Genomic DNA, 21,779 nt, shown 5'->3' on the forward strand with positions numbered 1-21,779 from the left:
GAGGGAGGGGGTTCGTGACGCTGAGGGAGAAAGGAGATAGATACACACAAACCTGTTACAATGGTGGAGGAAGTGGTTCGAAGGAAGTGTCTCAGTCCATATAGAGTCTTATCACAGGGGTCCTCTTCAGGTGGAGCAGGGTTGTCCGTTGTTGAAGAATCCTCTTGAAAGTGAAGGTCCGTTTGGTGCAGAGGAAGGGTGGTTCAGGCGGTCCCCTCTGGGTCCAGTCCGGTGGCGGTTCATCTGGTGGGGTCGGAGTACTGGCAGTGGCCCATGATGTGTTCCACGTAGATGTTGTGGGACCAACGGATGGTGTTGGACACCATGAGGCAGTGCACCAGCTTGGTGTAGCAGTGAGAGATGCGGCAGGCACACAGGACACTCTCGTTGCTGGGGTCCCAGGCTCCGAGCTTTCCCACTATGAGCACATCAAACGTCACGTCATAGCAGTGGCCCCTCAGGGTGTCGGCAAGTGGGGCGTACTTCTTCCACTTGTGAGCCCGGGCGTCGGTGAAGGCTTGGTGCTGGTTTTTGAAGGGGATGGTGATGTCCATGATCATGACCTTCTTGGCCTCTTCATTGGTGATGACTATGTCGGGTCGCATCTGGCTCTCGCAGCCCCGGACACTGCAGTTCATGGAGATCTCCCCCACTGCAGCTGGGATGGCCCTCACCAGGTGGTCCTGGACAGTGTTGTGGTGGAGCTGCCAGGCTTTGGTGTGTGGCTTGCTACACTTCTGTCTTGCCTCCATTTTTGTACGTCATTTTAAGTCATGAACAAAACTGAAGATTAATGTAAATTCTTCAAAAGTTAGGTACTTCTTTGGAAATTCTCAACATTTTTTCCTGGTCACCCTTCTCTTTTTATCCTTCCTTTCTTCTTGGCTATTTCTCTCTTCCTCTCTTTTCATTTCATTCCTTTTGTTTTTTCCCTTTTACAAATCACTGAATACAACTCCTTCTGTGAGGTCTCCATTGGACTTATCTGATTTGAGCTGGGGGAAAAAAAGCACAACCCCCAAAGCCCCTCTAGCCCCACAAGAGCAGTGAGGCACTGGCCAGCCCTTCTGTGCATGCATGCAGTTTAAAAAGGGCCTGGCAATGGTACAAGCCTCACTCTGGTCCCTGGCTCTGGTGTGAGACACATGGGTGTAAGCCTGTTGCATCCCCGTGAGTCCAGGGACTGCTACAGGAGCCCCAGAACCCCCGATGACCCCTGCCTGCCTGCAGGTAAGCAGGGGCCCATGGTGGGTGGGACTTAGCCAGCTGGGAGCTGGCTGAGTCAGAGGTGGGGAGGGTCATGCCCACCACAGCTCCTGCTTTGCCCAGCCCCACAGGGAGCCGTGCGACCAGAGCCGTGCAAACAGGTGCACTCCTGGGCCTGGCGTGTGAGTTAGCATGGGAGTTTGTGCAGGAGGGTGCATGGAAGGGCCCAAGGCCCTGCCTGTGAGCCCCCCAGGGTAGGCAGTCCCAGCCACAGCTGGCCTACTAGCAGCAAGCTGTGGATGGGCACGTGCTGCACCCCAAGGATCCCCTCGGTGTCTGGGGCCCCCCCTCTGGCGTCTCAGAGGCCTTCATCCATGGTTCTGGGCTCCACACAGATGGAGCCTCTGGCTCTCGGCTACAGGGGCTGCCTGTCACTTTTTCAGGCTCTGGGGTCCGGGAGCATGGCCACCTCCCCTTATGAGGTCTGCTTCCCACTGGGGTCTCTGGCATGCCAGCTGAAGGAGCTCCAGGCTGCAGTCCAGGGACTGTATGCCATCAGGGACTGCGAGCAGGAGATGGACTCCTACTGCCAGGCCCTTCTCCCCCTGGGAGATGGAGGGTATACCACAGTCTCCCTCCAGGACAAGGGAGGACTCAAGGACCTCCCTTACTGGCCAGCCCAGGGGTTGGACCAAGGTGGTCAAGGGCCCCAAGGCCCCTGCCCCTGCTAAATTGTCAGCTCCTGTAGGCAACACAGGCTCAACTGTAATTACCCCCTGCCCCCAAGACAAAACACAAAGTGTTTGTTGTGGGAAACTCCATCCTGAGGGGGACCCCTTAGCCCAGGAAGTCTGTTGCTTCCCAGGAGCCTGGATCTGAGACATTGTGGAGAAGATTCATGAACCCTCCAGCCCATTGACCACTATCCTATGCTCCTCATCCATGTGGGCATGAATGACATTGCTTGGAGCGCTTCCCAGCCAGGTCATGAAGTGCTACAGGGATTTGGGAGAGGGGCTTAAGGGGTTAGGGGTGCAGGTGGTATTCTCCTTAATAATCCCAGTCTTGGGCTATGGGCTGAGAAGGGAGAGGAGGATCCAGGTAGTGAACCAAAGACTGTGGTGCTGGTGTCATAGGGAAGGCTTTGGCTTCCATGATCATAGTCCACTCTTTTGAGAGAGAGGCAGTGAGCTCCTGGGAAGGGATGGCCTCCACCTCCTCCAATGGGGAGGAGGCTCTTCTCTGCCAGACTGGCTGACTTGCTCCACCAGGCTTTAAACTAAGCCTGCCGGGGGATGGTGGGGGGGACTACTGCCACTGCTGGCCCATTGAGCAACCCTTGCAAAGCCAGCAGGCCAAGGCACTTAAGGGATCCCACCCCTGCCCCAGCCCTGGAACAAACTGTAGGCAAGGCAAAGGCCCCCATGGGGACACTTGTACACATATACACAAATGCCAGGAGCCTGGGGAATAAACAGGAGGAACTTGCCCTCCTGCTAAATGTAAATAACTATGATGTCATAGGGATAATGGAGACTTGGTGGGACTCCACCCATGACTGGACCACAGGTATAGATGGCTATACCCTGTACAGGAAGGATCGAGTGGACAAAAGGGGCGGGGGCGTAGCTCTCGGTCAAGGAAAGCTATGCATCTCTGCAAGCTGACATTGGCACGGTGGATGACTGGAGACCCTCTGGGTTAAAATTAGTGGGGAACACGGCACGGGATACTATGGTAGGAGTCTACTACAAACCCCCTACCCAGGATCAAGACCTTGACTGGGAGTTTGCCAGGGAATTGGCTGAGGCTGCGCACTCCCAGTGTATGGTTGCCATGGGAGACTTTAACTACCCTGACATCTCATGGGAGGAGTGCTCAGCCAAATCTAAATGGTTGCAAAGCTTTCTCTCATGCATGGATGACCTCTATCTGACACAGGAGGTCTGCAGAACAACAAGAGGTAAAGCGCTGATCAACCTGGTACTGGCAACTGGGGACGATCTAATCAGTGACCTAATGATCAAAGGGAAGCTGGGTGATAGTGACCACGAGCTGATCACCTTCACCATCCACCGTAAAGCTGGCAAGTCAGTCAGCAATACAGAAGTCCTCGACTTCAGGAAAGCTGACTTTGACAAGGTAAGGTAATTATCAAGCCTCCTCTTAAAGACCCCCAGGGTAGGAGCCAGCACCACTTCCCTTGGAAGTTGGTTCCAGATCCTAGCTGCCCTGACTGTGAAGTAGTGCCTCCTGATGTCTAGCCTGAACCTACTCTCAATCAACCTATGGCCATTATTCCTTGTTAGTTCAGGGAACAGGGTCTCACCCATTACCCAATGGTAATTTTATAGATGGCCACCTGGTCCCTCTCAGCCTTCTCTTGTGAAGGCTGAACAGGTTCAGGTCCCATAGCCTTTCCTTGTAGGGTCTGCCCTGCTGTCCCTGGATCATGCAAGTGCCCCTCCTCTGGACCCTCTTGATGCTGGCCACATCCCTCCTAAAGTGCGGTGCCCAGAACTGGACACAGTACTCTAACTGTGGCCAGACCAGTGTCACATAGAGGGAGAGGATAACTTCCTTGGCCCTGCTCGTGATGCATCTGTGGATGCATGACAAGGTGCGGTTAGCTTTACCAACCGCATCCTCACATTGGTGGCCCATGTCCATTTTGGAATCGATAATGACTCCAAGAGCCTTTTCTGTCACTGTGCTTATGAGATGGGAGCTCCCCAGCCTGTAGGCATGCTGCTGGGTCTTCCTGCCCAAGAGCAGTACCTTGCACTTGTCAGTATTGAATCCCATCCTATTCACATTCGCCCACCCCTGTAACCTGTCCAGGTCCAGTTGTATCCTGTCCCTCCCTTCTAGCGTGCCCATCTCACCCCAAATCTTGGTGTCATCATGGAATTTGAACAGGGTGCTTTTCACCCCCCTCTTCCAAATTGCTAATAAAGAAATTGAACAGTACGGGCCCAAGGACTGAGCCCTGGGGGACTCCACTGCCCACATCCCTCCAGGTTGAATATGACCCATCTACCACTGCTCTCTGAGGGTGGCTCCCTAGCCAATTTGCCACCCATCTGACTGTGTAGGCATCAATGCCACAGTTTTCAAGCTTTTTAATGAGAATGGGGTGGGAGATAGTGTCAAAGGCCTTCCTGAAGTCCAGAAAGACTAAATTTTTTCTCTCCTTCCCTCTTCCCCCTTGCCCCCTAATGCGCGCGCGCACACACACACACACACACACACACACACACACACACACACACACAGAGTTTTCTACTGTTGAAAAAGACAGGGTTGAATTTTTTTCAGATTTCACTTTCCCTTGAAATTTGATCAACATCAATTTTCATATATGCTCTTTTTCTTACATAACAGCATTGTTGACTGTTAAGAACTTGTGGATCAGAGGTACCCCAAAAGACTTGATCCCCACAGAGCTGGGGACTAAGTACAGGGATTCACAATATCCTGAAGATTAACGGCTAGTCCAGATAAGAGGCTGTGGAGACAGGTCAGCCTCTTGATGCTTGACAGGACTGAAATGGTCCCTTAGGCCTGTAAGACCTAGAACAGCCTTGACATAAGTAGGCTAAGAGTGCATTCATGGAGTTATGCGGTTATATGACCTGCTCCATACAGAGAAACGGGTCTGATGCAACCTGTTTTTCTGCAAGAGTCTGATGATATGTTATGAATAAAAGGGTTTGTTATGGTGCATTCCACGCATATCTGGAGCAGATGGCTCCTGGAGAGAGAAAAGAAACAGTGATAAAGGGGAGATATAATTCAGGTTGTTGATTTAAAAAAAAGCCTAATTGGTAGCTACATGACTAGAGGTCTATAAGTCTTACTACCTGAACAAAAGTAGTAAGGCTGCTTTTCCCTACCCTGATGATGCCTAAGAACTGAAGACATCTGATCTCTTGCTCTTCGAGGAACCTTGCCCAGTCTGGAAAACTTGCCAGCTCCCCTGTCACTTATTATTAGGACCAGTAATATACAATTACTTGCTTGCTAAGACTGTATCTTGCTAAGATTACTGAAACACATCCTCTGGGGTTGGGGGTGGGAATGCTTTAGTTAGAGCAGCTCCAAGTTAGAGCTGCTCTAATTAAAGCACCGCTGAGTCTTGTGTATCAGTGTCCCTGCACTTCAAAATGGCAGCAGGGGCGCTTTAACTAAAGATCAACAAATGAGCTTTTTGAAGGGTGGGGACACTGCACAAGACGTGGAAGCTGGCTGGCAAGACATGGAACTGAGTCTGCTCCAATGCAATGTAATTATAGTGTGTCAGAGCAGCCCCCTGGCATGGCTACAGGCACCTGAGTGTCCAGTTTTGAAACATAGAAAAGCATCAGAGAGCATTCAGAACATCTTTTAGAGGTTGTATAGCCAAATCTGAGACCAAGAGAGCAGCCTGTTAATAGGAGCAGGGAGGGCTTTCTCTCTGCACTTGCCCCATCTTTTTTCTCACTTTTCTACTGAGCCCAATGTTATGTTGCTTACTGTAATCAATATGCATTGCACCCAGACACCAATGCTGTTTTATTTATTTTTAATTCCATGTGTAAATGGCATAGCATATTTAAACCTTCCTTGTATTCTGTGCTCATATCAAGTTCGCATGACCTCATCTCTGGATAGTCTTGGCTACATTATGTGCATGACAATGAACATATTATGCAGAAAGTTTAAATTTAGCCTGACATGTTAGGAGGCATAAATTTCACATAGACCCATGCAGAATTGTACCTGCCAAACTGACACTAATAACTCCAAATTATTACACAAAGGGAAGCTGCTTTTTCAAAATAGATGTTTTTGTTGTGACAGAACTCTTGTGTGAAATCCTAGTCCCACTGAGGTCAATGGGAATTTAACCACTGAGTTTACTGAGGCATGGATTTTGCCCATTGTCTAATAATCTTGACTAAAAATTTACATAGAGAGGCTAATAACTTATTAAAACTTTTAATTTCAAATCCTTTTTTAAATGCCTTTTGTGAAGTAAATGAAGCATTGTCCAATATTCCTAGATATACCTAGGGAAAAATTAAGACTAGAATACTATGATATTAATAAGGGTTTTTGAACCCAAAACTTTGCTTACATTTTTTTTTGAACTATTTAAGTTGGTCTAATAAAAGGTATCAGATTCACACAAAGAATAGGCATCTGTCTGCCTATGTCCTTAGACCAACACGGCTACAACCTACACCCGTATGATATTAATAAATCACTCTCTTTTCCATAACAAAAGATAGAGAATTCAGCCTAAGGCCATGAACACATAAATCAGGTTTGCTAAAAATGAGTTAGGATCAGCTTTGTTTGAATCATCAATTTGCTTAATTTTTCAAATTGTGTGGACATCTTGGTAAAGCTAGTAAAATTCCAATAGTTCTAGGCTAGGATTTAACTCTGTTTTATTGTATTTTAATTATGTAGTACCTTAGGCATCTTGGTGTGGAAATGGACGTTTACAAATAATAAAATATTTATTAATATTGGTAAGAGTTACCGAAGACTAGCATTTCACATGGATGAGAATTTCACTAGCAAAATGCTGACGTTGCTAAAAGCTTTCAATTTTCTACTGAGAAATTCTAGATGAAACACATTTTTTTCAGGTTGAGTCAACGCAAAATATTTCAGTTTGACAAATCAAATTGGATCATTTATGTTTAGGACAACCTGAGGACCTGCTTGAGCTGCTATGATGCTCTACATGAATTTGTAGTTTGGATGACTCATGTTTTTATTCCATTCATGGGCAGGGAGGGGAGCTCTTTGACTGGACTATATCGTCCCATGTTTCCTCTAGGTGAGGTTTTGTGTGCATGGAGGTACCATACTATAGCATATCATGGGAAATGTAGTCCGGGGATGGATGAGAATTTGAAGGACTTCATGCTCAACTCTTGCAAGGCTCTTTGGGTTAAGTGGATATGGTTGTTTTTAATTTCAACAAAGTTGAAACAAAGGTGACCTTTTCATTTTGGAAGAAAAAAACTTTTTGGTACTTGTTACCCATTGAAATTTATCAGTACGTCAATTTATAATCCCAAAGGAAGATGGAGGTAAATGTTGATGTAACTTGTCCCATAGGAAATGTCTGTCTCTAATCAGCTCTGTAGTTTATGATATTGTCTCAGATTTTTGATATTGGCAATGTCCAAGGTCTAGTGAACTCAGAGAATAAAAGTGATGTCAAGAAACTAGAGGTGATACTGCTTTCCTCCCACATCACGGAACTGCATTTCATGTATGTCTTTGTCTGTGTCTGATGTGGTATTATGTGAAATAAAGTTAGCATTGATGTGAATTAACTCTTTCATTTTGGTGGATCACTCTGGTAATAGTGACTGCCATCTCTTTCCTACTTTTGGTTCCATCCAGAGACCTCTTATTCTCTCTTACCCTTTTGGTTTTTTAATACTAGCTAGCTGGCTGTGTACCAAGTAGAGAATCAAATATATTTTTATTTAAACTCTTCACTGAGGAAGTAGAAGAACTAAGTATTTCTTATATGACTCTGGCCTGGCTGGATTTGTGCCAAATGGACTCAGTTGTATGTCTGTACTGCTGGCCTTTGCAGATATTCAAACTGAAGATTTTACAACCTTTGTGGCAATTTTTCTGCCATGTTCTTGTGGCTTCTATTTTAGAGGGAAGATAGCAACCTCCCTGTCTGTCCCTGTGCACAGAAAATCTGGAATATTTCAGTTCATTCTTTCCTTTAGCTTTTATCCCAGGCACATTCATATACTGCTGTGTCAGATAGATAAACTGATCTGTCCTTATTGCTTCTGCTTCTTCAAATGTTATAATCAGTTTAAGTAGGAACATTTTCACAGTTTTTTTAATAGAGCTTGATGGAATATTTATAGAGCTGATCAAAATGATATGTTCTTAGGTTGAAGTTGAAAGGTGTCAGGCTGGGTATCTATCCTGATAAAATTTGGGATGTAGAAAGGTGGGGATGGGGAAATGGAGGAACATTGTCATTCTCTTAATGCTGGTTATTAGGATGGTAGCTTGACTTGTAGTGGATCAACACTCAAGCCCTCCCTCTGCTGTGGGGGCTGCACTTTCCACATTGAATTGCTTTTTTGCAAATCAGGAGGAGAGAGACCAAGTAATACATTGGAAGTTGCTGCAAATTTGAATAGTCCTTTATTCACCTCTCCCTTAAGACAGTTGTAGTCTTCCATACAGAATTCTTGGGTTGCTATCTCCCAATGGCAATATTAATAAAACAGCATATATATTTCAAGCATGCTTTGCAATGATGTTACTAATACAGAAAACCATATATATCTGGAACACTTACTAGCTTTCTGTATATACATGCTATTCTATATTTGCTTCACTGTCTTCTGCTGGAATATGTTAGGCCTACATCATTTTCACTGAATTCTTAATGATATGCTATACTTATAAATTTCTGAATTTTGTGTGTTAATGGATGCATTTTTTTGGCCAGAAGCAATGACTTGTTATATATATATAACTTTGAAAATGTATTTGTCTTTTGGATGTCTGTAAGAACTCATGACGTAAGAGTTTGATACCTATCAGCTTTATCCTATGCCAAACTCATTTTATTTTCAATTTGATTTTTAACAGTGGCTTGTCAAATATCTAGCCTGAGATTAAGGGCCTCTTTTCTCCCCCAGCTCTTCAGAAAGTTTAAGTCCAAGTTCAGTTTTGTGCTTAGGTTGACTGAATACTTTGCCCAATAGTGTTGCAGGTTAAGCATTTTCTTCTCAAATGGGATTCAACAGGAACTGAAGGGTCTCTAAAAATTAGTGTTGGGCCTTCACCTACTGAGTTGTGCTTTGACTATCTAGTGGGGAAAAGTCTGCACAAGTCATGTCATATCATATTTGCTTGAATATAAGACAACCCTGAATATAAGATGACCTCCCCAATTATTAGATCCTATATATGGAAAATTTAACAATGTGTTATAAATTTCTAGATATAGAATCTAATTATTGGAGGCTAGTTTTGAATTTCTATTCCTTCCACTGCTACAGCAGGAAGAATAAATCTTGGAGGTCAGATGGCCCCCTTGCCCACTGCCCCCCAAACTTTCCCTCTGCATCCCCTTCTTTCCCCCATTAGTGTCAGACCCTGCTCTTCCTGAGCACATGGAAGTTAAGGACACATTTGCAACTCCCGACTTTGAAATAAAGATGTCTGTAATAATTTGCATATAGGTAAATTACAGTGGGAACCCATAGCCTTAGTTCATCCAGAATTGATGGATTTGACCTTTTTTGAAACTCTTGCAAGTATTAGCATAAATACACTTTTAAGCAGCACTGTTGTACCTATGTAGAGAATACAAACTATGCATGCTATTTAGGGACCTACTGAAATCACAGTGAGGCCTGCAACCTGTGAGGTTGCAGAGCTGATTTCATGGTCTTTTTGTAGTGCCCCCCCCTAAAGATCCATGTGCTAATTAGCACCCCCACTCATGGTTGGAACCAGGTGTTCTTGTCACAAGTCCTGGAATCCTCCACAAATGTGATATGCAGATAGAGTGCAGGGCAACCTGGTTTGGTTCCACCTTATGGTGGTGGCGGGGAGGGAATGGATGCTAATCATATGTAACAGGGAGTTGGAGGTATGCAACTGGACCTGTGAGGAATTGTTTAGGGATGAGACAGCATACTAAAAGTCCTGGAAGACCTACAAGGAATGTTGGGAAGACACCATCCTGGCACATTTTGATTTTGGGGGCGTTTGAGGACACCTGAGACAATGGTAACAATTAAGAAGTATATGGACTTCATTGAAGAGGAGGATAAAGATTTTGGCTATTGAGGCAATGCAAGAGTTGAACATGCACAAGATCCAAGACCCAGATGAGGTATAGACTGGGGTCTGGAGAGCCTGGGTATTACTTTGGGCGGATCCATTAGGTGCAGGTGGGGTACTGGTTGGAGATTTTAATTATATATGTCAGAAAGGGGATAGGATGAGGAGTAATACCTTAGGATTAGATAGGTCCTCATGGATATTGGAAAGGATGGTAGCAGAGCATAAACTACATGACCCACCCAAAAGCAATGCCTAGAGTGAAGAGGTTTGCTAGAGGTGAGGCACTCATAGTCCCACATAGACTTAATTTTTAAGTACGTAGGCTGGAAAGTTAGAATGGCAGAGAGAATACTTGTCTCCTCTGACCACCTGGTACGGAGGAAGGTATTGTAAGTGGAAGAGCAAGGAACACCAAGTAGAGGGCAGTGGAAGTTAAATACAAGACTCTTGGAAGATGGTGCAGATGGTATAGAAACCACTATGAAGAATAGAGCAATGAAAGGAATGTATACAAGCAGAGTGAGATGGTGGGAAGATGTTAAAGAAAGAATGAGAGCCTCTTCAGAATGTGAGGGAAAGAAAGGCCTGGGAAAGGCAGAAGAGGTTTATGAAATTCCATTGGAGATTGCAGCATCTCCTATGACAGGAAGAAAAGGGATTCCTGGTAGCAGATGAAATTAGAGACATGAAGAACCTGTTGAAGGAGAGGTTTCGAGAGAAAGGACAGAGAAACAACTCCTCACGAAGGCCACCTGAATGGATTGTCCTTTTATTTTCTCCAAAGGAGAGGAAAATAAGAATTATAGCTACATGGGACAAGAGGAGAGTGCACCTAACAAACTCAGAAGTGATACTGAATATGGTGAAGGGGTTTACCAAAACTTATATTAGTGTATTGCATCAGGGAGCTCTTGACTCCTTTTTGGCAGGTTTAGAGGCAAGAAGAAAAGTGAGAGGCATAAGCTGGAGAAGGCATGGACACTGGAAGAAATATGTGAAGAAATATGAACCTTTAAGATGGGAAAGGCCCCAGGGAATGATGGGCTCCTAGCAACATTTTACAAGACTTTTTGGGACATATTCAGCCTGGATTTGCTAGAGGAGTTCCAGGAGTGTCTGGAGAGGGAGCAGGCATGGACATAGGAATAAAAATGCTGGAGAGCAGGAAAAGTTGCAGAATTTGACACCAAACACCTTATTAAAACTAGATTATCAGACAATGGCCAAGGTGTTAGTGAATAGATTAAAAAACTAGTCATGGGAAAGGTGGTCCACCATGAGCAGGTTTGCACAGTCCCCAGTAGTGTAGTAATGATGATACTGCTACTAATAATAGATGATACTGCTACTAATAATAGATGTGATGTCGTTCTGTCAAGAATGAGGATTGAATGTGCTATTTCTGAATCTTGATTTAGAAAAAAATGTATGACTAGGTGGATCATGAGTTCCTGTCTGGTACTCTGAACAAGATGAGGGTCACACCAAAGTTTCTAAGTTGGATCAGGACTTTATACAAAGGAACATAGTGTAGGGTAGAAGTGAATGGTCATCTAATGGAGAAAATCAAAGTTAGATCAGGTGCGAGACAGAGGTGCCCCCTGTATTGCCACTCCTATTCACCTGCACCATCGAGCCATTGGTTCAAAGGATCAAGACAAATAGTGTGATTGAGGGTGTGTCAGTCCCCAAAGGAATGGCTACTCAAGCAATATGCATGTTGTAATTATCTTGGCAAGAGACAGCATGTCCCTAGAATGGGAAATAAAATGTGCACATGGATACAAAAAAGGGCTAAGTTAAACATACCAAAAAATAAGCATCTGGTGGTGGGGAAGATGGAAGGAATGGGATAATGGCAGTCACAGGTTACAGTGAACCAGATCAAGGTACTGGGAGTGGAGATGGATGCATGATTGACAGGTGAAGTGGCCTCAGACAAGGTGAAAGGGAAAGTGAAACACAGACTGGGGAGTTGGTATGACTGCAAGCTGTTAATCACAGGATGGGTAAATAAAATTAAGGCAATGGTACTTCCAAACATACTATATGTAGGCTTGGTGTTCCCCCCATCATGGACCATTACATGTAGGATACAAGGGGAAATGATAGTATTCTTTTGGGAAGCCAGAAGGGAAAGGCTTAGAAGAACATTATACAAGGAAAAATTGAAGGGAAGATGGGGCTTCCCAGATGTGTTTTTATTTGTTTATGCCAAGTATGTCAGTCTATGCTGGACAGGACAGAAGAGATAAAAAGGGGCACCAAATGGGCTGGATTTGTCTGGTACTATGCAGGAACATTATTGCATAAATATAATATATGTAAAAGGTCAGTCTCATGGCCCTGTGCCTAGATAATACTGCCAATGTATAAAAAAATCGTAAAATTTTTGCACGAGGAAGGGTTGCAGACAATAGCAGCAACAGAGCTGGTGACCACTAAACAAAATCAAGGCTTGGATCAGGGAAAAGAAGACTGTATCCCCAGTGGGAAGGTTCATAAGGGAAGAAACACAAACAATTTGGAAGGGGGTTTTGGAAAAAAGTTTACAGAAGCAGCACCAGAACTTTGGTTAGCTGCTAGCACAGGATTATATTGGTATAGGTAATCTACTACAGTTGGGGACTGTGTAAAACAGCCAGTTGCCCCAGAGAAACATGTTGCAGGGAAGAAAGCATAAGGCAGTGGTTCCCAAACTTTATTTTCTTGGGGGCCGGCAAGGGAGTGGGATGGGGCATACACAGCTGCTCCACCCCCAGCTGTAACCCCACACACTCCAGAAGGTGCTTGCCTGGGTGGACAGACAGGGGTCCCAGTGGGAAATACCTAGTAAATCTCTGAGGATGAAAAGATGAGGCAGCCTGAGAGAAGGTGGAGCTATAGCCGCAGGCCAGGGGTTGGCTAGGGAAAGGCATGATAGGGGCTAAGACAAGACATGTATGGGATGTGGGGTTATAGGCATTGATAGATGAGCTTGGAAGGTGCCAGGGAATAATGCAGTATTAAGAAACAAAAGTGTCCAGGTTCTCATCAGTAGGGATCCTGGTTTTCTTTGTTTAAAAAACCCAAATTCTCTGGAAGAAAAAATTCCAAATCCACTTTTTTACACTATTAAAATGAAATGCCTCTGTGTGTGTGTACACAACGTGTTATTGATATATTTACAATTTTAAAGCAATTTGGAGGCCTACCAGTGCCTCAATCATTATAATAAAATAAATTCTAAATGCCTATATATTTTGGCATTTGATTTTTGTGTTTTTATCAAGGAAAATCAGAACTCCTCCTGCCCCCTTCATGCACCAGGATGTGGGTCCAGCTGCAGTTCTCTTCCCCCGCTCCCCCCACCCCACTGCTTCATGGTACTGAGTAGCCCTGATATGCTGGTGCCCTGCCCCTCACTCCAATGCCACAGCCCCCCTAGCCCTGCTGGTGACCCTCACTCCCAACCCACTGCCTCCTGCACCCAGGACCCAGCCACCCAGTGTGTGTGGAATGGGGTGGGTGGGGGCACTATAGGTGATGTGTTGGAGGTAAGAGGGGCATCTGCTCCCACCCAGATTTCTGCATCCGCAGTGGGGTGCAGCACGTGGGGCTGCAGCTAGGTCGGACCAGCTCTGGGCAGGAGCCATTGCCGTGACCCAGTGGGTGGGATCTGGTATGGGAGGGAGCACTGTGCCGCTACGGCCACCAAGATGAGGTGCTGTGGTGTGGAGTTGTGGCCCCCACTGCTGTTAGGCAGGCAGGGGGTGCTTCACTTTGGTGGCCAGGTGCACTGGGCAGGCAGATGGGTAGGCACCGCTGCCGCTGTGAAGGAGCATGGAATGTAAGGACCTCAGATGTGGCATCTTGGATAGGATGACTATATATCTGCCTGCCTTACTTCCATACAGCAGCAGTGGTGCCTGCCTGCCCACCTACCTGGTGCACCATGCTGATCCACATCCCTGCCAGACTCCATCCTGGAAATTTTGAGCAACCAACCAGGACTGGCCTATGGACAAATCAGGAAACATGGTCACCTGACTTCCAGCCCTACTTCTCTGTGTTTCTAGGAACAAAGTTCAAATCCTTCCTCTGGCTGACTGAGCAACAATCTGAACCAGATTCTCTTTTCTTTAACTAGGGAAGGTCCTAACAGCTGAGCTGCAAGGTACTTTGGGTGAAGCTTTTTGCCTTGTATTGGAGCTGTTCCATTTTCCATACAAAAAATTAAGCAATGACTGAGCAATAGGAATCTCATATAAAAGTGTTCCCCCAGGAGAGTTAATCTTGATCCATAGATAGAGAGGTAAAGACTGGAGTAGATAAACACAAACCAAAACAATTTTTTCCCTTTTTTATTTTCTTAACTTCATGTAGAAGCAAGATGATGCAAGTGAGTTTTTTTCTTTGTATTCTGTATGTATTCAGTAATAGTCAGTAAGCTAAATTCAGAACTGAATGGATCTTTAGCAGATAATTTGTAAAATATTTCCTTGCTATGAGGCTACTTTAATCTTAACCTTTGGTTTTTATGTCTTAGATTTCTGTGACCCTTGAATTAATTCCATACACACATACAAACCTCTGTTAAAAGCCATTATTAAGGTTAGAAAGCCATGCATTCTGAAGTTAGTAAATTAATGTATTGAATTTCTTACATAACCTTTAATGTGGCCTCCTGGGCTGTATGCATTATGATATTATTTTTAATTACATGATCACTCTAGTTTCCATGGGATTCCTGCTTCATACAGGAAAAACAATGGATGGTGCTTACTTAGTGAGCAACTACTCATACTGTGTTCTTGGTTTCTTCAGTGGGTGGCTCTTTACCCCTTTATTTCCCTCTATTCCAACCTTGCTTTGAAGACAAAACTATTTATTTTCTATGGCATTAATGACTACTAAGCACCTCTCAAACAATCAGCATATTTTTACAACAGCTTTGTAAGATATGGGTACACTATTGTTTTACAGGCAAATGTAATTCTGGAATTCCCTCAGATTTTAGAGGACTTGAACTTGCCACTTTTAATAATGTTATTTTTAATATAGTCTCCTGTGTGCCACTTCGTATGTTTAAAAACAAACTGAAAAATGCTGTATGTCATAATATTGACAATTAGATAGATACTTAGAATTCTAAACCTTAGATCTACTAGATTTGAGATAATGGGATATGTGACAGCAGTAACAATATTATTGTTCATGTGGACCAATGTTAGATGGGAACAATACACTTTGCCAGCAAATATCAAGATATCTGCTGACAACAGGGGTGTGGTGACCCCCAAGGGTCTTGAGTTGCATTCCAGGCTCTGGTGGAGAATGTGGTCAAATATGTTAGGGACAGACATTACACAAACTGATTTAAGTGATTAGAAACTGGTAACAGAACCTTTAAACCTGTAATGGAACAGATGTTCAGTGCACACAAACCAGTTTCAAAATGGCTGAAGCTGGTTTGAGATACATCTATTGAATGTAGTATCAGACTTAACTGATTTGGGCTAAACTGGTTTATGCAATGTCTGTCCCAGACCCCTTGCTGGTTAAACCAGACTCCCCCAGCATCCCAGCATGCTGTCTGGGCTGGGCAGGGCTCTCTGTTGCTCAGCAGGGCTGGCCCCTCCCATCTCCTCCATGGCCAGAGCTCCAGCAGAAACTTGCAGGCACAAAGCATTTGCCTGGCTTCTCCTTGGGATTATTACCCCTGCTCCTCTGCCTTACACAGACACCTCAGCATCAGCTAGTGGACCACATGCTGGCTACAGTCCATGTTGTGGGAGATGACAAAGGCAGACAGACTTTTTTGAGGTAATCAACAGGTAGCTTAATGTCCTTCCTTGGAAAAGCTGTTTAAGAAGAGCTTGAACTAATGGAAAGAGGCTTTGTTTTCTAAATGGGTCAATAAATGCTGAGTTAGGGGTGATAATCATTTTCTACTAGGCAGCTCAGGAAGGGAGGAGGAATAATCAGAGTATCCTGCCAGGGCCTGGCCACTCCCCCCTCAGCTCAGCTCTGTGGAAGCAAAGGGAGGGCTGCTCTAATGCACTGCCTAGCTTCTAGCCTGAGCCACTGCAGGCATGTACCTGCAATTTTCAGTCCAGAGGGGATGCCTGTGCAGTTACAAACCAGTTCAGCCTAGTGAGGTTAGGTTAACCTGCAAAGATTGAATCAATTCAGGGACAGGCTTTTTGAATGTCTGTCCCTAACCATAGGCCCTGATCCCTTCTTTGCTCCATACCCATAATATATTTTTGTCCCACTCTTGTCTCAGTCCTACTATTAGTTCCTCATCCCAATCTCTAATCAGCACTCCTTAGGCTTCAGGTCTCACTCTCAGTCCTAGTCTCCTTGTCCAGGGAGTGCTCATCTCACCCTCCAGACTCCCAGTGCCGGTATCCCTCTCCTGCTTCCTATTGCCCAGTTTTTCTGTCACCTTAGCTCCTCCTCCTCTCCCCACCCCAGCTCTTTGCAGCAGTTTCCTTACATGCCAGTCCCAATTAGCTCCCTCAGTTCCTGGTCTTAATCTCCAAGTCTCTAGTCATCTACCCAAATTCCCAATCCCAATTCGCTCTTAGTTCCAGTCTCTTCTCAGGCTTTTTATTTTCAGTCTCAGTGTTCTTCCCTTGCTCAGATCCATGTCTAGTTAGTTCTAGTTTTTCCACTTCATAACTTTTTATTGCAAAAAGGCTCTACTAACATGAAAATATTGCCCCCATCCTTGTTTTTTAAATTTGTCCCCCAGATATACAACTATATCTGAGCAATTTGTTGATCTTTTACTACTTGTTATATGTGCTGCTGCCCTCCAATATCTGGTTTCTTCTTAAAGTTTCAGCGACAGTATCTGCTAAGTAATGTGAGACACCTGAGCTTTTTCTCTTTTTAAAAGTAAATTTCTAATCTTTGTAGATATGGAGGAAAGCTATAAACATGAAAACAAAAGGCTCACCCCCCCCTGCACCCCAAGCCCTAAAAATAAGGATTAAAATTTTTTTTAAAATATCATTAATTTTGAACCATCTTTGGAGGGTTTAAGTTATGAGTTTGAATATTTTGGATGTACATATTTTGCAATGTTACACAAATTAGTTTCAACTTGAAATATTGCAAGAGCACAGACGTTAAAGTTCCTGTTCATCCTAGAGCTGAACAACTAAGAAATAGTGTGAAAGCATCTCTTTGTATTTAAATATTAACACTTTCTGTCCTGTTTGAAACAAACTAGTGCAAAAAGATTCTGAATATTTTAAATCAAGCTTGCTGAATTATTAATATCAAAGAAAGGAATAGTTGGTTCGAGGTCAGGTAAAACAAATCATTGAGAGGTGTTCGTTAATTTGCAACAGCTGAATAGAATTAGGAGCATGGGTTGCTTCTTTTGTTTCATTAAGACCCCAAACTTGTCTGTTTCTGAATTTTTTAGAGCATCATTTTCCAGCTCTTGCTTTGGAACTCTATGAATTGTAAGGAGATATGAAGAACTGTTGAAAATTAAGATTCTTCCATTAGAACTTGGGTGTCATGGTGATCTCTATTTTCATATGATGACTTTGTGAAGATCCTTTTGGTAAAATCAAGAAAGATTTATTTATTAACCTGAAGAGTTAATAACCAGTAAATTGTAAGAGTAATGCTTCATTCAGTTATACACAAGAGCTCATTTTTACTCTATGTGAAATGTTTCCTTCCAATAATATTTGGAAAACTAACTTTATTTTGTAAGCATCGTGATGCCTCCAAGCTCTTATTAAAAAAAAGAAAAAAGTATCCTTAAATTCAGGAACAGACCCTATTTCTGATGGTATGGAGCACTGAATACTCACATATAGACTGTAATGGTTAGCTTACTTCTTTTCTTCCATATCTTTTATAGAATAGCAATGGAAAAATGGTATTATGTTTATATACTGATATTCATCCAGAAGAATCTCAAAACATCTTCCTTTTTACACAGAAACTTGGAGTAGGAGCCTTTTCCTATGGATCCTATCTTTGATGGCATGGAAGTGAGTTGTGTTACTTTTCCGGAATTTTCCTCTTCCTCTAAAACAATACCTCTTCCCCCTCAAGAAAATCTTCTATGTGAGGTCCATAGTATTCTAGCTTCTTGAGACTAGTTTTTGCTGCACTGTGACTCTAAGACCCTGGAAAGATCTGACGAAGTGCAAGGAAGCTTGTATCCAGTGGTACATAGCATCACATCCAGCCACCTTTGGCTTCCCAGCCTGAATGGCTAGGAATTCATTTTGTTAGATCAATGTGGCCTGTTTTTTGGCCAGAGTCCAGGGCAAGGCTTGAATTGATGGATCTGGCTTCAAAGAAATACACCTTGTTCGTACTCCTACTGCAACCCTGAGGTGAAATTCATTATCTGTAGTTATCTATATTCAACCAATTAGCTCTTTCCAGCGGGATTCAAAGGCTAGGAATAGCTCATTCATCCATGGGCCCCATCAGTAAGTTTTGAAAATCACCGATAGAACCTTTGAACATTTTGAGAAAAGTTTAATTTTTGCATTGTCCTGTAGATTTGAATCATGGGAAATACATGCTGCAGACAGGAAGAAAATTGAAGCCTTTGAGATGTAGTGCTTCTGAAGACTTTTGCATATCTCCTGTATGGAAAAGAAGATGGATGGATATGTTAGAAATACTGTTAGAGAAAAGATGGCTTGGTTGTCAGAAATCAATAGTTACAGACTTATGCACTTTGGTTGCAATGGGCACAGAGATGGAAATAACCCCAAGCAAGTTACTATTGAAGGAATGGTGTCAGGTCACTGGAGTAGAAGACAAATGCTTGTGCTCCAAATATTATTGGCGAAAAGAGGACTCTGTTGTTGGAAATCAATAGGTGCAAACTTATGCACTTTGGACACATAAGGTATAGAGGCAGAAATAACCTTGAAGTAATAATTATGGAGGGAATGGTGGGTGGTCAGCATAATAGATAATGAAGGAGAGATGGATAAATGGTGTGCAGATGCTGGGAGGTCAGGTACTGAGTGCTTAATGCTAGCAATAGATCAAAAAGCATTTCTTAAGTTTGCTGTGAAATTACCGATGTTCAATTATAAGCAATTTTGAAAAAGAAAAAGTAGCTCCTGCTACTAGAATATTTGTATAATATGTTTTAATTAAAAAAAACCCAAACAGTATTCTAGAGCTAACCACTACCTGCATGAGGATTTAAACTTTGAGTTCAGGTGGTTGTTTTGTGTAGCCCACCCACACAGAATATAGATGACAAGTGTGGCAGGGCACTGTTTGTGCCTGCCACTAAGAGCCTGAAGACAGCAGCCAGTAGATGCCAGATTAGGGCAGCCATTTTGGCTTCAGGGCTGCCCATACAAACAGGGCATTTTGCTGCTGGAAGGCCAGACAACAATATTGCCTGGCTGCAGGGCTGCTGGTATCATCTGGAGGTAAGGGAGGAGCTGCAGGGGATGGTTAGGAAGCTCCTGGTCCTGGGCATGACCTAAAACTGCACCCTGCCAGGAGTGGGTGGCCTGGTGGGGCTCTAGTGGCGCGGGAGCTCCCAGGAAATGCCACACCAGTTACCACCCCAGTAAAAAGTGGGTTGGGGTGCCTTAACCCCAGCTCCCACAACCGGGTGGGTTACCCCCTTGTAGGGTCAGAAAGTGGACTTGAGTGAGAGTGTGGGGCCATAGACCCAAACCTGTCTTGACATCCCCTCACTTGTCCATGCTGGGGCCAGGACTGGAAGGGTCGAAGGGCTGGAGGCCCACCGTGAGGGACACCCAGAGCTGAGAGTCTGGGGTTCCAAATGGCCTGGAGGTGGGCCAGGGCTAGTAGTCCAAGGTCCTGGGGGGACCACACCCATAAGGGGGAAGCAGCTTGGGGAGCTATGAAGCCTGGAATGAAGGTGGAATGGGCCGTCTGAATGGAGGGATCCAGGTGGGGTTCAAAGAGCAAGATTCTGGGGCCCAGTGTGGGGCTGGTGATATTGATAACATCTGGCTGCCATCTGTGAGGCTTGGGCTGTCGTGTAGGGGAGGAGCAGAGCTGCAGATAGGACCCCCTGGCATCAAGGCAAGAAATGGGCAGCCTCCTGCTTAATTAACATCAATTAATTAATTAACTAACAACAAAGCATGGCGGGTGAGAAGGCGGGCAGTTAGCCCAGAAACAGGTGGGTGGGCCACAGAAAAAAAAATAAATCGGCCCCGAGAAGGCCCCCTATTACACGAGGAAAGTTCATCAGCTTCTCTGCTTCACTCAACAGTTCTGTTTTGCAGCTTCATCTTCCCTTTCATCACCCATCATCATCTTCTCCCTCATTCTGAACAGGGAGTCTTGTACACTCATATTTATTAATTGTGTTAACATGCAGAAGGCCTCCTACGGTTTTCATAAGTTACACCACTCTTGTAGTGGGGAGTGTGTGACTAAATAAAACAGTATCAGGCTGAAGATGGAGCTGGACTGTTCTCAGTTGTGCCAGATGACAGAACAAGGAGAAATGATCCCAAGTTTCAACAAGAGAAGTTTAGAATGGATGTTAGGAAAAAAATTCTCACTAGGAGGGTGGTGAAGCACTGGAACAGGTTACCTAGAGAGGTGGTGGAATATCCATCTTGTCAAAGCCCCAGCTGGAATGATCTAGTTGGGGCTGGTCCTGCTTTGAGGAGGGGGGTTGGACTAGATGACCTCCTGAGGTCGCTTCCAACCCTAATTTTCTATGATTCTAGAACTGAGACTTGTTTTTCAGATAATGCCATTGATGAGTGACCTGTTAGCATTAGATTTGCTATTCGTTCCTGTTATAATTAACTTTTTTATAAAAAAAAAAAAAAAGGTCTAGTTAAAAATTGCATTTGTATTATAGGCTGAATGAAAAGCTATCTCTTCATAAAGTAGGTGGAGCTTTGTCTGATGTAGAAAGGAGATAATTTAAACTAACATTATAGTGATGAGTGGTGCCTAGCTGGACTGAACTATTTATTTTGTACTTTTTAAAACTTGTTTGGGTGCACTATGTAGTTGTAGATATTGTAACTCTCACTTATGGGTTTTTTATATATTTTTTAAAGCTTTTAGGACAACTATCAGTGTGTGAACGCTGATAATTATTCACTCAGACAGCTATCACTGCTAATGTTCATTAATCCTTGCATGTTTCCCATTGGTATTAGGACCCTAATACCAATTAGCTTCTCCCACAAGGTGGCTTTACCTCGTTTAGAAGTTCCCCACTGACTCATTCTACTGATGTGAATGGTGTATATAACCTTGGCTGACCCCGTAATCCTTCTGACATGGCACTTTTTTTTTCTTGGCTTCTCTTACAATACTATTCAGCAGTATGTTCCCCTGACCACCTTTCTCTTCACCCTGATCCCCTACTTCTTCCAGTTTTCAACATTTTGTATAAAGCTGTAAGAGTGACTGATCAGATACCAGCCTTAAAATGGTTTACTGGATTCAGTCTGTCTGCTATATACTGTAGCACAATGATCATCGTGTTTTGCTTTACAAACTATTTGTTACTGGCATCAGAGAGAGATCCTAGTGATGTGACCTATCTTTTTCTTTTAGATATTGCCTTTGCTTTTCACACTGTTACCCTTGACATGTTGTTGAATAGCCTTATAGCTGTGCTTTTTGACCCAAACATCATTCAGTGGTTATGGTCTGATCTCCTAGGACCACGCAAATGGTTTTCTGAACAAAAGCTGAAAAACTCATGAAATGATTCTTTAGAAACTAGT

At 43.9% G+C, this 21,779-nt stretch overlaps 1 protein-coding gene across 1 annotated transcript in view; it reads right to left on the reverse strand.

The window, feature by feature from the left end:
- Window positions 1–638, reverse strand: part of LOC109308633 (protein ZBED8-like) — a 17,908-nt gene extending 17,270 nt beyond the window's left edge. The window contains exon 1 of the mRNA XM_019533099.1: window positions 324–638. Coding sequence (XP_019388644.1) covers window positions 324–638 — 315 coding nt within the window. The remainder of the gene's footprint in view (window positions 1–323) is intronic.
- Between the last annotated feature and the right edge of the window lie 21,141 nt (window positions 639–21,779).

Source organism: Crocodylus porosus, unplaced genomic scaffold (genome assembly GCF_001723895.1).
Source record: "Crocodylus porosus isolate Cpor-Errol unplaced genomic scaffold, CroPor_comp1, whole genome shotgun sequence".
NCBI lineage: Eukaryota > Metazoa > Chordata > Crocodylia > Crocodylidae > Crocodylus > Crocodylus porosus.